This window comes from Neolamprologus brichardi, chromosome 13 (genome assembly GCF_056152115.1).
Source record: "Neolamprologus brichardi isolate AB-2024 chromosome 13, ASM5615211v1, whole genome shotgun sequence".
In the NCBI taxonomy this organism is placed as follows: domain Eukaryota; kingdom Metazoa; phylum Chordata; class Actinopteri; order Cichliformes; family Cichlidae; genus Neolamprologus; species Neolamprologus brichardi.
Genome location: NC_142116.1, coordinates 30,401,658 through 30,420,140, shown reverse-complemented (window position 1 = coordinate 30,420,140; position 18,483 = coordinate 30,401,658). Strand labels below are relative to the sequence as shown.

At 38.3% G+C, this 18,483-nt stretch overlaps 1 protein-coding gene and 1 pseudogene across 1 annotated transcript; both read right to left on the bottom strand.

Moving 5' to 3' along the window:
- Positions 1-530: 530 nt before the first annotated feature.
- LOC148100039 (uncharacterized) lies at positions 531-7,772 on the bottom strand. The gene is made up of 9 exons (XM_087849813.1): positions 7,731-7,772; positions 3,180-3,261; positions 3,003-3,100; positions 2,592-2,789; positions 2,314-2,417; positions 2,112-2,249; positions 1,065-1,167; positions 846-997; positions 531-596 (listed from the first exon to the last, which is right to left on the bottom strand). The coding sequence occupies exons 2-9, from the start codon at positions 3,227-3,229 to the stop codon at positions 531-533; spliced, it is 909 nt and encodes a 302-aa protein (XP_087705939.1). The 5' UTR covers positions 3,230-3,261; positions 7,731-7,772.
- Positions 6,770-16,977, bottom strand: LOC148100038 (uncharacterized; annotated as a pseudogene).
- Positions 16,978-18,483: the final 1,506 nt, after the last annotated feature.

Here is an 18,483-nt window from a genome sequence, read left to right as displayed (position 1 = left end):
TTGTTGTGACTTTGGTCATGAAATGGGATCTGATCTTCAAATTGTGCTGAAATCTATGAGATTCCACAGGGTTCACCAACTGTTTCAAACTATAAACTTCGCTATAAGTAACAATTTTTAGTAAAGCTTTGTAATGTAAATACTGAAGAATTAGGAGAGAGGGAACTTAAAAATATTGATTCACTCAGAAAACTAAATGGAAACTGCTTGTCAGTTTGAATGTTATGTTGTAAAGCAATATTTGACTGAAGGCTGATGGTAGGAATGTTTCAAAATTAAAACAGCACAGTAAGTCAATCTTGTCCTTTTATTTTGATCAAGATGCATGTAAGATGTCAGTGACAAGGAAAACTTTCAAGACAGTTTTAAGAACTACTTAAAGGGATTTTCAACTGAGAACTGAACCAAGAACCAATGTTGCCTGCACAGAGTAAATGGCATCAGAGAGGCCCAGTAGATGTGAACATTTATATTCCAAATCTTAAACAGAGACTTGTACACCACTACCTTGCATTATGGGAATGACTCACTTAAATGAGTCCAAACCCTGAGTGGCAGGTTTCAGAGCAGGCAATCAGGTCTTCCTTAAAAGTTAATTCAATTCAATTCAATTCAATTCAATTCAATTTTATTTATATAGCGCCAAATCACAACAAAAGTCGCCTCAAGGCGCTTCATAGATACAGAGAAAAACCCAACAATCATATGACCCCCTATGAGCAAGCACTTTGGCAACAGTGGGAAGGAAAAACTCCCTTTTAACAGGAAGAAACCTCCGGCAGAACCAGGCTCAGGGAGGGGCGGCCATCTGCTGCGACCGGTTGGGGTGAGAGAAGAGAAGTTAAATAGTCCTTGTAGTGGTATGGAATGCGCAAGGTCTCATAGCAGGTGGCAGCAGTTGGATGTCTGCCATCTACTAGCTCCACTGTGAGACTTTTTGGCACAATCTCCCATCCAGTCCAGAATTTTAGGAGATTTGTCAGCTCACTTGGTGTTGCTGTGAAGAAAACATTTTAACATTGCAATAATATTGGTATTCCCCTCCTGCAAAATGGCAAACCTACCATTTAGAATAAAATTCCTCATGTAGCCTGTGATTCTGCATTTAGTTTGAAGAGGACAGTCATCATCTTCATCTTCAGGCCACACGATCCGCTGAAGAAGGACCTGTAACAGAACATAAAGTATACCCTTCAAAAATGCTGCTGCACATTGTGAAACCAAATAATGTCTTGCTCAACATAACTTAGTAACTGAAATAAAGTAGTAACAGTTGTCTCTCAGTTTAATTATTTGTAATTCATTTTTACTTGGCGACTCTTAGTTCTTAGCCCACTGTGCCCCTAATACCCGATTTTATTTTAGCATGTTTTTGGTTTTAATTCCAGGTACTATTGGGTTCAGGTCATGTTTATAGTTCTGAATTTCCATGGATTTTGTCTCTTCTTGTTTTGGGTAGTTCCCTTCCCTATAGCCATATTTTATCTAATTAGTCACACCTGTTCTTAGCTCACTATCACCCACTTAGCCTTATGGTCCATGACTTGATTCCTTGAATAAATTTCTATAATAATCCATGTTTTGTGCTTTTTGTGTTCACTTGGATCCCCAAACCTCTACATAGTTTTGACTGTATTTTAAAAGAAGAAACTGTCTCAAACAAAAAATGAAAATAGAACAACATTAATGGCTAAATCTATGATTAGAAAATGTGTATTACCAAAGAATTACTAATGTATTTTAGTCATTATGTCTGTTTATTATATCTACATCTCTCTTCAGATCTACAAAATCGTTTTCTATATGTAAATCAGGCTTTTCGAGCAGTTTTATTTTTACAAGACTATAAAGAAAAACTGCAGTAAAGATGTATGGTCCACAAGAATATGCTCATTTTTAGTATTTGTGCATTTTATTTGTAAAAATGAATACAGGTTTTTTATGGTAAGTTTATTATTTGATACATAATTCTTGGTAAGTGCCAAATTAAAATTTCAATTTTTTCACTTTGTAGAATGACTCAAGTCTTCATAGTTTGCTTTGGACTACATTTTCTACAACACAGTAAAATGTTATTAATGAATACAGTATTTTAGGAGCACAAAATTTACCTCAGGATTCACAGCAGCCAACTCTTGTGGAAAGAGTAAGGGCACCGTGTCAGGTCGCTGGGTCAGCAGGGTCCACATAGGGGTTTCTTTAAGTCCCCTTCTCAGCTGTTTTATTGACCTCGTCACTCTTCCAATGACCTAAGGAAAAAAGTTAACTAAACAGTAACACAGAAATATTTTACTTACTTTTCAATTCACTCACAGAATGGAGTAATAATTTCTCAAACAGCCATCTCCTGTTGTTCTCTGTCAAGGGGGGGAGGTCCCATGCATATGCCAGATCCTGAACACGTTTTCTCTCTTCATCTGACAGAAAAATTGATGCAAAAACCAGACATCAGCTTCTCCATGCATGTTGATAAAAAAAAAAACATATTACTCCTTGTCTGATAGCTGTATCCCGTTAGATCACCAAAATAAAATAATGAATACAAATATTTATTTCAAGATATATTTATGTATCATTTTCAGCAAATTTACCCTCAAGCCTGCACTCCAAAGGACGTGCCCATTCAACATTGGGTCTCTTGTAGAATGAGATGAGGGCCATGTCCTGATCAGCTACACTTTGTCTGATGTCCATTGTGAGACGTAATGGGCTCTCCATTTCATGCATGTCCAAAGCATTCTTTGCACATTCATATATGGCCTTTGAAGAGTCCAAAACAGTTAACCAGCCTAAAAGAAAATAGAAGTGGTTAGAATTGAATTGTTTTATCCTTTGAAGGGTTGTCTAAAGTAGTTTGAATATGAGGCTATCAAAAATAAGAATGGATCCATTTGAATGGATACAAACTAATGGTTTGATTTCTGGGATTTGTTCACATTAGCTGTTGATTGTTACTAATCAACACCTTCCTTACATAACCCTTGACTAAATGATTGACCTACCATCCCTGACTTCACAAGTAGTTCCAGATGGTCCTGGCATATCTGCTAGCCCTTCCTCAATTACTGTATCTTCATGCCCCTTTTCATTTCGTGAGCTACTATCAAAATATGTTGTTAAATTTCAGTCAAGGCTTAAATCCAATGACAATAAAAATTGCAATTTTTCTTGCTAAATACCTTTCTCCACATGAAGAAGCATGCAGCTCAGTGAAGTCAGAGGGAAACATATCTGTGCAGACAGGACACTGCTGCAGTGGTGCTGTTGTGCAATAAATTTGAAAGGACAAAGTTCATTTTTATAACATTTAATTTTTCCTTCTAGCTAGCTCTTAACACTTTATGCTTTTGGGTAATATGTTAGTATGAAATTGTCCAAAAACCTACATTCCTTTTCTGTAGGTTCATCACCATCTAAATTCACCACAGTACTTTCACTGGGAGTTTCCAAAGGAGGACAGGATTTTAGGTGTTCTGACGGAAGTTGCAGTGGAACACCTATGCCACACTTCTGGCATTTTGCTTTTGGTATGCATCTGAAGGACTCATCGCTTAGTGGTACAGGGTCATTGCTAGGGATGGGTACTGGTGTCCGGTGCCATGATGGCACCGGTTCTGACATAAACGGTAGTAACCAGACCGAAAAGCAGCGCACATTTCGGTGCTTTATTTCGGTGCTTTTTTTTCCCGAGCTGTGATACACTTTGAATTCTAGCCAATCATTTTACGTTTCCGAGGATAGTAGGCGGGTCCAGGTACATACGTTCTTTTAGAGCAGAGCTACAGATTAAAAATGCCCAAGGCGAAGCGGTCAAAGTCTGGCTGTACTTCACAGCAAAAGATGCAAACTCAGCAGCTGCAACAAGTGCTTTAAGCTGATACTGTGATACTGTCAAAGGAGGTAACACCTCGAATCTGATGAAACACCTGGCGACGCATAGCGTTTTTTTTTAAAGCCGAGAAATGCGCCGTATTTGATAGCTTGCTGCGAGACCTCACACCGAGCACATCTACTGCGGGTGTGGTGCCTGTTATCGGACCCGGAGTTAGCAACATCCCCCAAAAACCCGAAGAGTAGAGTCCTGGCCCCTAGCCCTGCCAGTGTAGCAGAAATGATGAGGAAGATGATGCAGCAGCAGCCGTTCTTCTCTGCGTGAGTAGCTTAATGTTGTTCGTGTGTAATTTACATTGAGTAGGCTAACCACATTATTACATTAATGCATGTAAGGTGAACTAGCAAACACCGTCGTAGCTACATGCGGCTGTCTTCTTGTTTGATGGCAGATACTCCCTTCACCCTGGACAAAAAGGCTAAAATGACCAAAGAAAAAGTGGGAAACAGCTAAACATGAGAGGTTTTTGGACAAAGTTTGTGTTTTTCCATTGTTTAAGCACTGCTTCCAGCCAAGAGTGATACCATATATGCCCCATAGCTGCAGAAAAGGCTAACATTGTTATCTTTCTACAAAAAACAGCTGAACATGAGAGGTTTTTGGACCAATTTTGTGTTCTCCATTCTTTAAGCACCGGTTTGAGCACCGTTTAAGCACCGGCACCGTTTCAAAAGTACCGGTTTGGCACCGGTATCGGATAAAACCTAAATGATACCCATCCCTAGTCATTGCTAAGTTCCTCTCGAATAGGAGCAATATATACGTTTTTACCCCCACGACTGGCAACCTTTAGGATTGTCCCTGTATAGCCAATATCAGCTGGAGGAACCAGAGAGAGTTTTCGGCTTCCCCAACCACCTGTATAAAAGCAAATTGCAGCAGATTATTCTGATCATGAAATATATCCAATGCCTCAAGAAAAGTAAAAAAAAAGTATCTTCAAAACTACTCAGAATTAGGAATTCACAACATGCGGTGAAACAGAACTTGTCCTAAAAGTACTGATTAAACAGCAGCATCAGTTTCTAGTTTAATTACATAGTGCAGAATTCATACACACCCCCAGGTTTGAACAGCAGCCAGCCACCTGTTACCTCTAGGGTTGCAAAATTCCCGGAATTTTCAAAGATGGAAACTTTCCATGGGAATAAACGGGAATTAACGGGAATTAACGGGAATTTATGGGAATAAACTGGGAATTTTCAAAATTGAAGGTTGGCTCTTCTTAGGGAACTTAAATATAGCTGAGCAAAGTATATTTTAGCATAATATTGACAAAAACAAACAAATGCAATTCAAATATAAAGTGCAACAGAATTCCTGAAGACCCAACACATGCAGCAGCCAGGAGTTCCACTCAACGGGAAAATGAATCTGTTTCAGCTGTATTAGAGTCAGATACCCACTCATCAGCTCCTGGTCCCTCTGGCATCAGAGGATTCTTTGATTTTATGGATGACACTAGCTAGAAAAACGCAGATGAGTGTTTCGCTCGTGCATCCAATGTGTACTGGAAGAGATTTTTGAATGTTCTCTGACCAGCATACATTCCCCCAACCAGACATGCATTGTCTAGTCATCTACTGGATGAAGAGTTCAGTCGAGTTCAAGCAAAGGTGAAACAGACCATTGATCAAGCTGACTGTATTTCAGTCATCTCTGATGGATGGTCCAATATCAGGGGACAAGGAATTATTAACTACATAATCACCACTCCTCAGCCTGTGTTCTACAAGAGTGTAGACACAAAGGAAAACAGACACACAGGCCAATACATTGCAGATGAGCTAAAAGTGATCATCAATGACCTTGGACCAGATAAGGTTTTTGCACTGGTCACTGACAACGCAGCCAACATGAAGGTTGCCTGGGCACATGTGGAGGAGACCTACCCTGATATAACTACTATTGGCTGTGCTGCCCATACACTAAATCTTCTCCTAAAAGACATAATGGCACTAAAAACAATGGACACTCTGAATAAGAGAGCGAAGCAAGTTCTGAAATATGTTAAAGGCAAACAAGTAACTTCCGCTACATTTCTGTCAAAGCAAAAGGAAAAGAACAAGAGTACTACACTGAAGCTTCCCAGCATAACGCGATGGGGTGATGTTGTTATCATGTTTGACAGCCTTCTGGAGGGAAAGGAGTCTCTGCAAGAAATGGCCATATCCCAGTCTGTAGGCATCGACAGTGACATCAAGAAGGTCATCTTGGATGATGTGTTCTGGGAAAGAGTATCTAGCAGTCAGAAAATCCTCAAACCTATTGCAGCAGCAATAGCGAAGATAGAGGGGGATGGTGCCATCTTGTCAGATGTCCAGTGCCTTTTTGCAGAACTCAAAGAAGAAATCCAGACAATTCTGCCCACTTCCCTACTACTGAAAGCAGAGGAAACAGCTGTGGTCAAGTCATTGGAACAGCGGAGGGAGTTCCGCATGAAGCCAGTGCATGCAGCAGCATACATGCTGAACCCCAAATATGACAAGGGCATACTTTCTGGGGAAGAGATCAACGGTGCCTATGCGGTCATTACAGCCATGTCTGACCACCTGGGTCTCGATAAAGGCAAAGTTCTAGGCAGTTTGGCAAAGTATCAAACAAAGCAAGGCCTTTGGAAAGGGGATGGAATATGGCAGTCATGCCAGTACATATCTGCAGTCACCTGGTGGAAGGGACTATGTGAATCTGAGGCCCTTGCACCTGTAGCCTCCATCCTCCTCCAAATCCCACCATCATCAGCCGCCTCCGAGCGCAACTGGTCACTGTTTGGGAACACCCACACAAAGGTTCGCAACAGGCTCACAAATGTGAGTGGAAAAGCTGGTCGGCATTCGGGCAAACCTACGGCTCTTTGAGCCTGACACAGAGCCATCCTCAACAAGGCTGGAAAGTGACACTGAAGAGGGAAGACTCAGAGTTGGATGCTGAGGAAGTGGACATGTTGTTGGATGATGATGAGTTCCAGGAAGAGTCTATTGACTGAGCAAAAATGAGAAAAGAGGATTGCTTGAAGGAAGATTTGCATGTTTAATGGGACGTTTTGGAGGATAAGTGGAATTTTTCATTTAACCTTTTAAATGGGACTTTGTGGAGATTTTTGGACAGGGGGCATTTTTGAATGAGCGGGGTTAGGGGATGGTAATATTGAACTCAACATTTCTGTTTTTATTCATCCATGAAACAAGTTATTGAAACGTGTTCTATTCTACTGTACTTACAAATAAATCTGTTGAAATATCTGTTGAAAACATTTTGCATGGAGGTTTTCTTATGATTTCTGTTTATATTTATGCTTGGAAATAATATATTCCCAGTTAGTTCTCCTAAATTCCCATTAATTTCCATAATTCCTATTATTTCCATGGAAAGTTTCCAATATGGAATATTTCCAAAATTCCCAAGCTTAACTTACCATGGAAATTTACCGGAAACTTTTCGGAAATTTACCGGAAATTTTCCGCCCCTTTGCAACCCTAGTTACCTCCTTCAGTTTGGGAAACAAATCATTCAGGGCATCCCTTAACTGAAAGCAATAATACAAATACAATCTCTGAGTCTAAAGAAATGACACATTTAACATTAATTATACCCCTGTATAAACTAAGAAACGGTAAAAGAACCATGCATTTACAGTGCAAACTGGATATAATAAAAAAAATCTTTTTCAATCCAAACTTTACAGTTCGATTTTCATGATTAATGATGAATATCCAATAATAATATTATTTTTTGTAAATGCCACTTGTGACTTGCAGTGATGGTCACCTTCAATAACACTTTTATTAAGCGAAAACTTCTCAGTTTTGATCAGTGAATAAAAAGAATAAGTTTATACCTCTTCATGTGTTGTGCTCTCATCAAGATGTGCTGTTCTTTGACCCATCCCTGCCTGTGTGTGGATATATTTTTCATGTTCTGTTGGGGTCTTCTCCATTTGTTTTGGGAGCAAATAAAATACCACTTCAAGAGGTTTAGGCTTCTTAGCAGGCACCAGAGATGTAGCAGGGAATCGCCTTTTTGCAGTGACACATGAGATCAGGTGTTCACATTTTTATCTGATTTGTACATATAGAGCATAGAAGTTAAGGAATGCAACGCAGCTTTAATACACACAAGGAAGAAAGAAAATGACACATTTTGCTGATTTTCTCTGTCATGAGGATAGTGACTAATTCTTTCCATCACTTCGGTAGTTCTGAGCCAATCCTCGTGCCAAGCCCTCACACTATAGAAAGGTTTGCACTGGCTCAGTTTAAGCTGGATCCTTTGATTCTCTTGGGCAATTCTGAGCATTTCCAGCTGCTGATTTTTGTTCCCAAGGCTATATTGAAGAGACAATTAAGAGCACAATTAAGCCGCCTTATTTCTTTGAAAACCCTATTGTTCTGACACGGTTATTACAAAACTTAACTGACCTTTTCTTTTCATAGAAATTCCAGTTGTCGACTCTTCCAGGTGTGCTCATAATATGTGATATACTCTCTCTAAGCCTATTGTTTTCTCTCTGAATCTCCAGCATCCTCAGCGTTTCAGTCTTAATTCAACAAAAAGTGATTAGAAACAGTCACATATATAGGAGGTTATTCTAACTACATGTATGTAAAAACAGTGTTTTAGTCACTCTAAAACCTGGTCCTGCTACCTACCTGGTCAGATGGAAAACTACTGACTGTCTCATCTTGGTTGTGGCCAGTGAGCATTGGGGCAGCAGGATCGACCAGGTCAAGTTGTTTCCAGCGCTTCTTTTGTGCCTGGGATCTTTTATTTTTTCTCGGCATCTGGTAGAATGTAAGCAGAAAAACTGAATATTAATTGTTGGCATTTCAAGCATGTGATTCCAAGTATATATATATGTATATATATGTATATATATATATATATATATATATATATATATAACAATTTAGTTAAATGTAGCATTAACTTAAAAGTCTTGCTAAAGTACCTTGTATTCTGATTCATCACAGCAGCAACAGCAGCAGTTTGGTTGGATCATGTCAGTAACTGCAGCAAGTGTCTTGCTGACTGTATAATTTCATCTTGCATATTCTGAAACAAACACATAAAGACAGAAACAATTTATAAATTAACGTTTGATAAAATCTAAGAATTAATCATTTATTAGATACCAATATGAATATGTCTACCATAAAACTTGTGTGGAGCGAAGTTGCATTCATGGTGTATTTTACCTCTTCACCAAAGGCCGTTCTCGTTTCCACCATTATATTTGCAGTCTTCGTCTATCTATCAATATCTGCGGAGTATTTTTTTTTTTTTAACGAGTATCCTATTTTCTAAAGCACAGCATGTAAAGGGTAGCTCAGTTAGCAAGATGCTAGCATGTAGCGCTTAGTGAGACACGCCTCAGACGAGTTGAGCAAAGACCCCGTCTGTGTACTTTATACGTGAGCAACGGATTTAAATAAAATTAACGTTTCAAAAGACAAACTTGAAGATAAAAAACAATATACTTACCGGAGAACCGCCAGGGTTTGCCGCTGCCATCTTGGCGCTCCTAAATTCAAAACTGCCTCTGCAGACAGGCAGGGGAGGCGTGGAAATTGTCTTTGAGTTAGTCAAACGTTTTCCTTAGTTCGAGTAGATGATAAAATAAAATGAAAATAAATGGGATTTTAAGTAGGACTAGGCGTTCTGTAATGATCTCTATTTAGGAGAAAAACTAAATCACTCACCTTTAAACAGCTCTCTTTTAGGAGACACACTGCTGGCTAACGGTGTCATGTGATCAGGCAGCGTAATTTAATTGGCTGAGAGCCGCTCGACTCGCTCTGGTGCTGATTGCTCTGGCTTGGGTCAAAAGTTCATCACTTTTGCAAGTGAATTTTTTGCAGGTGAAATTTTTGCAGGTGAATTTTTGCAGGTGAATTTTTGCAGGGAAATTTGGAGGATAAAAATTCAGTGTTATAAATTCAATGTCTAAAAATACTTGAATTCTGATGATACTATATTTCTTCCATACATACAAACACCAAAAACACGTAAAAACTCAGAAGCACGTACAAAACACAACAGAAGTGCTCCCGGATACTACACTGCAAAAAACGATTTTCAAGAAAGTAAAAAAAACTACGGAAGAGGATTAGGGACACTGGAAAAAAAAAAAAAAAGAATTCTGACTTTAATCTCAGAATTCTGACTTTAATCTCAGAATTTTGAGGTGGGCACCTGCAGGCTTTCAGCTTCAGTGACAGCGATTTGTCCAGTTTGGCAGGTGGAGAACTAATTCACTAAATATGGTGGATATAAGTGATTTTTTGCGTGGCTGAAGGGTCCCCGAAGATGCTATTTTATTAATGGAAGAGCAGAAGGTGAGTAACAAAAAGAGAAATAGTTTGGTGTCTATTATTTTTACAGGAAAACAGTAATGGTACAGTTACGGTTAGCGGTTAGCATGCTTGTTAGCTTATAATGTTATATAGGAATGAACGTGTTTCACGATGTTACAGTATACTAGGTGAATTGACGTTTTAACTGTTGTTGATCGCAGGATCATCCCAGATGGGTTTGTTGCATTTTATTTTATTGTTCTACTATTTCAGAGTTTTTCAAGGCAGTTAAGCGGAGCTGTGTTACAGATGCTAGCCGCCTGCCAATATCACTGATATATTTGATGTGTACAAGTAAGTTACACTTAGTACAGCGGAGGGGAGAAACTGTAATGAATGTTTATGCGGATATTTCACTCAGAAAAATGGGTGGCGTTCATACACAGCCCCGGTTGTTGTTCTGACGGTGGCCGACTGACGATCCCCTCACAACATGTTAGCTAACACAAACTAATGTAGTGCATGTAACTGTGTGTATACATTAGTGGTACAGTGTCGGAAGAAATGAGCAAACTGTTAACTGTTTATAATGTCAGAATGACATCATTGTTCTCCTGCACTGTGTAATGTATGTCATCTCAAGAAGGAAATCATATCTTATACTTTGAGCTGCCCAGTGCACTTAACGCCTACGTGTGGAAATGGTAGGCTACACTACAGTTCACTACCGGTAAAAAATAAACTTAATACAGTATTTGATTTTTTTTTTTATAGAACAATAAAATAAAAAGTGCTGGCTGAGGAGCGCTGCCGCGTTAAACTTTGACCTCGGAGTGACGTGACGTTTGTTCGCACAACCAATAGAAGTGCAGAAAGTCGCAAATCAGGCATATTGTTCGCATAAACACAAAATAAATAAATAAATAACGAAATAATCCCGATATTGTGCCAAAGACTGATTTACAATGTTACTTTGTGTTCTATGTAATACCTTTGATTAAATGACTAAATGGACTGTGTATTTATGACTCTGCATTATAGTCCTGCATACATAAGTAACATTCATGTGTACAGATATATGTACACAAGCATGAACACAAAAGTCTACTGCTGATCGAGCTGCTCAGTGGTCGTACAGTCTCATGCAGAGAGCGTGGAGGTGTTGTCCGTTGCCATTCCACCACTCCAGCAGACCACAACATAAAAGACAGCAGATGCCACCACAGTGTCGTAGAACATCCTTGGAAGATGTACTACCTACATCATAACCAATCAAGTCCTTCTTTTTTTTTAAATACAGAAGAGGATTTATTATTTACTGAAAGGCTATGCCTTAGTTTGCTTCTTTCATTATTGTGTTTCGCCCTGCATAAAATAGATATCTTTTCTGATAACTACAGTCAGTACTCTCCTACTGGCATTAGCAGTGACCTAAGAGGCTTAACTGTAATATTGCTTTGCAGTGTAAATGTTGCAGAAAATGACTGTCTTTTCTTTCTTCTTGTGTGCAGATTGACTGTGACGTCATAGCACTGATGGATGACGCAACTTTGGCAAACTACATTCCCTCGTACGGAGACCGAATTGCCCTCTTCAATTTCTGCAAAAGCAAGCAACCACTGTTAAAAAGAAAACTAGGACTTCTGCAAAAAGTTCACCTCTCAAAGTGAGAGAAACAGTGGCTGACATGTCAGATTTGGATGACTTAATAAGACTGTATTTCAGACTTTCTTTCAGTAACAAAGAAATACTTTCAATTTTAGCACATAGTCATCAGACAATTGTAAGTGTTCGAACTCTAAAGAGAATTTGTAAAAGACTTGGGCTTTTTTGAAGGAAGAATCAATCAAACTTGGAGGAAGTGCTAGCATTGTGGACAGATGCAAGGTTATCGTTGGCTACATCTTCGTGCAGTTCAACATGGATTTGTGGTGTCACAAGATACTGTAAGATGCATAATCAAATTGGTTGACCCTCAAGGTGTGGAACTGAGACGAGCTCGACGGTTGAGAAGACGACAGCACAGCTGCAGAGGGCCAAATGCTCTCTGGCACATGGATGGCTATGACAAGTTGAAACCATATGGTATTGCTATCAGTGGCTGCATAGATGGTTTTAGCCGCTATGTTTTATGGATGGAGGCTTATTTGTACATTGTTAATATTTAAAGTCGTTATGCCTTTTGGGGAGCTTTTAGTGCAATTATATTAAAGCAAAGCTATTATAATCATTTACCCATATGAAGATCCATCACTTAATTATTATTGTATTTCACTTCTGTTAGTTGTAAGATATTTTAGCTGGTTTTCATGTAAAATGACCATGAGTCATTGCTATACTGATTCAGTGTGAGCTGTCGTATACAAGGCTGCTTTATGACACGAATCCTAAAATTATAAGAAACATACCAAAAATATTTTGACTTTTATTTGTAGTATCCCAGCAACAATGCAACAAAACAGTTCCTGCAAGTGAAACCAAGTTATTGTCCCATTAAGTGCAACATGTTTTACATTTATATTTGTGTATCTTTATGAAATGTTTGAAATTAAAAAATAAATGGTATTCTTCCATGTTACTGAGCTCATGTGTGGCAGTCTCTTGAATTCTGGCATGTTCAAATAGATAAGGAGCTTGATGTACATATTCAAAACAACAATACAAATGTACTGTGTACAGTAACATTTTATTGGAAAAAGTTTACAAGAAACCTGTTCTTGCCAATGCCAGTAACATGGCTAAAACTCATAACCATATAAGCTGCCCTGTAACAAGAATGACTCAACTTTTAAAACAAACGTATAGATCTCATACAGTCTTGTTATGCATCAGTATACATCAGTGACTTACTGTAAAGATCATGAACACTGGCTATTGTGGTATCACATATTCCTTCAGTGTCAGCTATGGTATAGAAATAAAAACAAGTGTGAATGGTTGAAAACATACATGCATACAAATAAAAATGCATAATTTCTCACAGTAACAAGACATTTTTTCAGGTGTTAAGATTAATACTATATCTGAGAACATGACAATTTGGCATTACAAAAGGATGCCTGAATAATCACAGCACTTGACCACTGCATTGAACTGTACAGTGTTTATTTATGATCTCAGTAATCAATAACCGTCTTCAAAACAGACTGAATCCTTTAAGCAGCTTGAATCAATTTGATGGATGAATAACAGGTATGCTTAGAAACAATATGACATTAAGAAAATAAATGAAACTTTAAATGGAACCTTAGTAATCAACAACAAATGCCAAACTTTGATACCTTAACTAAAAATTGCATATACTGTAAAGCAAAATATTTTCAGACATGACAAATGCTAAAGTATAAAATTGTACTTATTCCTTTTACAATACAGTGTTGCATAACAGCATTACTTTGTTATGTTATAACTATGTTCAGTTTTAGCCCTGACCTAATAAGAAAATACCATCTGAATGAATTAGTCTTACTACTAATTACTTACAAAAGTATTTGACTGTGCTGAGCTCTCACACCACACATGGTGCATTAAAGAAAGTTTAAGAGCAGTTTAATTATAGTTTATAGAGCTTTAGTATTCTTTCTTCATGCTTTTGCTGAAGGTTTCTGTCTTACAGCTGGAAAGCTTGGATTTGGTGAAGACAGCTCTGGATATGGTAGTAAACAGTGTACCCGTTCGTTTTGTTTTGTGACTGTATCATGTTTAATGTTATCCAGCTCTCTGATGAATCTTTTGAGATGATTTTTCACTTCTTTTTGTTGTGGAGTCAAATCCACAGCAAATTTCAGCAGCTGGCACACTTTTTTTTGAAGTTGGTTGCAGTTCAGAGAATAACTTGGTCAGTCCCTCCGGACTGAGGGAGATATGGGGGTCGATGATCTCCCTCCAGCAGTCAATAACAAACATTGTTTTTTTGGACAAGCTCTTTGTGCGCTATTTCATCAAGGATTGTAGGAAGAGTCTCAGCAGTAATTCTTTTTCTACAGCCATAGCTGTCAAGAACTTCCACAAGATCATCCAAGTCAACTGCAGAGAAATTATTTACTGCTTTCACCAAAACATCACATTCTTGGCTGCTGACAAACTGTAGAAAGTGTGCTTTAAGATCACTGTAAACACCACTGAAAAGCACTTGTTCCAGAAAAGGGATTGCAAGTTTATTTGGAAAATACTGACATTCTTGGTAACCTTTCAAGAGTCTTCGGCCAACTGCCTTCCATTTTTCAGCAGGAAAATCATGGCAAATGGCACTTTAACGGTTGCACCTAGGGTGCATCGCTCATAAAATTCATGCCAGAAGCATGTGAGTACATCTCTTAGTATTCCTGATCCAGTGCCTGGTTCTTCTGTGTTGTCTGGAAGTACACGCTTCACATTCAGTGTTTTTCTCAAAATCTCCTCATCAGAGAAAGCAGTAATCATGTCATGTAAAGTGTCAGTATGACGTATGGTGATTGTTATTACGTTCTCTGAATTAGGTCGACTGAGGGGGACAAGAAAACCCTCACTGATGTGTTTCTGTATCTTCTTCAGCATCAAAAATTGGACCAAAAGTAATTTCATCTGAAATTTCTGAACCAGGAATGACTTCATCAAAATTACCCCTGACTTCCCCCACTTGCAATGGATTAATATCACTGCCACTGCTTTCTGAGACAAACACCACATCAGATGTCTCATTGGCATCTTCTTCAGGATCTGTTGGTTTTGTTGCAACGCAGAAGCGTAACATTGTCAGCCTCGCTGCCTCTTACATATTGCCTATAGACTGGTGGGTGTCATCAGTAAGGTGGTTCTGTTTGAAGTCCCAAACCTCAAACTCAAAATCTGTTTCACATCCCTTAGGAGATATGCCATCAGGAAAAATAAGTTTGTTTCCTTCCTGAAGAATATCTTTTAATCCAGCATCAGTGGCCATTTGAATCTTTCTAGTGCCACCTCCCTGCTTCACTCTCACCTGTTTGGCTAGTTTTCCATCATTCTGTATCCATCCTATCTCAACATTTCGTGTTGCTTTTTGCTTCTTTGTCTGTCTTATTCCTGCATCTGCATGCGAAGCGTTCTACTTTGGACTTTCTGTTTTGGTTTTCATTTTCTCACAAAGTTTTTGCAGAAGTCCTAGTTTTCTTTTTGACAGTGGTTGCTTGCTTTTGCAGAAATTGAAGAGGGCAATTCGGTCTCCGTACGAGGGAATGTAGTTTGCCAAAGTTGCGTCATCCATCAGTGCTATGACGTCACAGTCAATCTGCACACAAGGGGAAAGAAAAGACAGTCATTTTCTGCAACATTTACACTGCAAACCAATATTACGGTTAAGCCTCTTAGGTCACTGCTAATGCCAGTAGGAGAGTACTGACTGTAGTTATCAGAAAAGATATCTATTTTATGCCGGGCGAAACACAATAATGAAAGAAGCAAACTAAGGCATAGCCTTTCAGTAAACAATCAATCCTCTTCTGTATTTAAAAAAAAAGAAGGACTTGATTGGTTATGATGTAGGTAGTACATCTTCCAAGGATGTTCTACGACACTGTGGTGGCATCTGCTGTCTTTTATGTTGTGGTCTGCTGGAGTGGTGGAATGGCAACGGACAACACCTCCACGCTCTCTGCATGAGACTGTACGACCACTGAGCAGCTCGATCAGCAGTAGACTTTTGTGTTCATGCTTGTGTACATATATCTGTACACATGAATGTTACTTATGTATGCAGGACTATAATGCAGAGTCATAAATACACAGTCCATTTAGTCATTTAATCAAAGGTATTACATAGAACACAAAGTAACATTGTAAATCAGTCTTTGGCACAATATCGGGATTATTTCGTTATTTATTTATTTATTTTTGTGTTTATGCGAACAATATGCCTGATTTGCGACTTTCTGCACTTCTATTGGTTGTGCGAACAAACGTCACGTCACTCCGAGGTCAAAGTTTAATGCAGCAGCGCTCCTCAGCCAGCACTTTTTATTTTATTGTTCTATAAAAAAAAATCAAATACTGTATTAAGTTGTAGTAGTAGCCTACCATTTCCACACGTAGGCGTTAAGTGCACTGGCCAGCTCAAAGTATAAGATATGATTTCCTTCTTGAGATGACATACATTACACAGTGCAGGAGAACGATGATGTCATTCTGACATTATAAACAGTTAACAGTTTGCTCATTTCTTCCGACATTGTACCACTAACGTATACACACAGTTACATGCACTACATTAGTTTGTGTTAGCTAACATGTTGTGAGGGGATCGTCAGTCGGCCACCGTCAGAACAACAACCGGGGCTGTGTATGAACGCCACCCATTTTTCTGAGTGAAATATCCGCATAAACATTCATTACAGTTTCTCCCCTCCGCTGTACTAAGTGTAACTTACTTGTACACATCAAATATATCAGTGATATTGGCAGGCGGCTAGCATCTGTAACACAGCTCCGCTTAACTGCCTTGAAAAACTCTGAAATAGTAGAACAATAAAATAAAATGCAACGAACCCATCTGGGATGATCCTGCGATCAACAACAGTTAAAACGTCAATTCACCTAGTATACTGTAACATCGTGAAACACGTTCATTCCTATATAACATTATAAACTAACAAGCATGCTAACCGCTAACCGTAACTGTACCGTTACTGTTTTCCTGTAAAAATAATAGACACCAAACTATTTCTCTTTTTGTTACTCACCTTCTGCTCTTCCATTAATAAAATAGCATCTTCGGGGACCCCTCGGCCACGCAAAAAATCACTTATATCCACCATATTTAGTGAATTAGTTCTCCACCTGCCAAACTGGACACATCCCTGTCACTGAAGCTGAAAGCCTGCAGGTGCCCACCTCAAAATTCTGAGATTAAAGTCAGAATTCTGAGATTAAAGTCAGAATTCTGAGAAAAAAGTTAGAATTCTGACTTTAATCTCAGAATTCTGAGAAAAAAGTCAGAATTCTGAGATTAAAGTCAGAATTCTTTTTCTTTTTTTTCCCCAGTGGCCCTAATCTTCTTCCGTAAAAAACCCTTTTTCATGGACATTTTTTCTTATTTTTTGTCTAAAAAGAAAATATATTCTTAAGAAGCAAGTTTTGCACAAGAAAATAAATCTTATTCTAGGAAAATATGTCTAACTTTTCCTTAAAAGGATATTTCAGCTCATCTTGAGCTTTATTTACCAGTTACAAGGTATGAAAATGGTTTGGTTGAAATTCCAGAATAAAAACAAGATTATTTCAGAAGATTATTATGTCACTACTTAAACAGCTGCCCAGTTTAAGAAATGTATTTATTGACACTAAAGTGTAATATAGTTGCTATCAAGTTTGACACAACACGCAGTAGATGAACAAAAGCTGGAACTAAAAGCACATGATAAACATGAAATACAGACCCATTTTAAAAACAGAAACAGCACAACTCATTCACTTTAGGCCAGGTCAAACAGTTTAATAGACCAGCATCATATAAGTATCAGTACACATATCTTCACTATGGCAATGCTACAATCGCATTCAACTGTCAGATTTGATAGAAAAATCAACAACAAAACTGTCCAAAACAATAACCTGATAATACAGTTCATGCATGTAAAGCAGTGTACCTTTTATAAAACATCTGTTGAACTCATGTGTAGTCCAATTACATCACACAGGTAATATTTCATGACTGCATATGTCATATCTTTGTGTGTGAAACTGTAATATGGAGTGAAATCTATAAGATTATCAGCAGATATCAGTTCCGTTGCTTGTGCCATGTTTGGAATCTCTATCTTATATGACATGTAATCTCTGTCATAACAAATGGTATTGTGCTGCTGGAATTCAAAACAGTACAATGATGAATTGATCACATAGATATTTTTCACAAGCCCAAATATAGGTAAACCACTAGAACCAACAGCACAAACAATTAATGACCTATCCCCTTTAGATTAAGCCATTTAACACTCACTGCATGGTTTACTTCATCGTTTCCAAGGAAGGCCCTCATTTTTTCTTTTAAGTATGACATGTTGCTTACTTCTGAGGATGGTCTTAATGTGCATTCATTGGAAAAAATGGGGTGATCAAAACTATCCACATTCTGACAACATTCATACATTTGATTATGCTTTATTAAAGATTTGCAAACATTTTTAAAATTTATTTTTGACGCCCATTGTTTGAAAAAGCAATATTTCGATTCAAATCTCATGCACATATGACGGACCATTGGTCCCAAACGTTTAATTTGGCTTGGTGTATGAATCAAATAATGTTGTTTTGGTGTGATGTTGTTATCTGGGAAAAGGGCTTTCA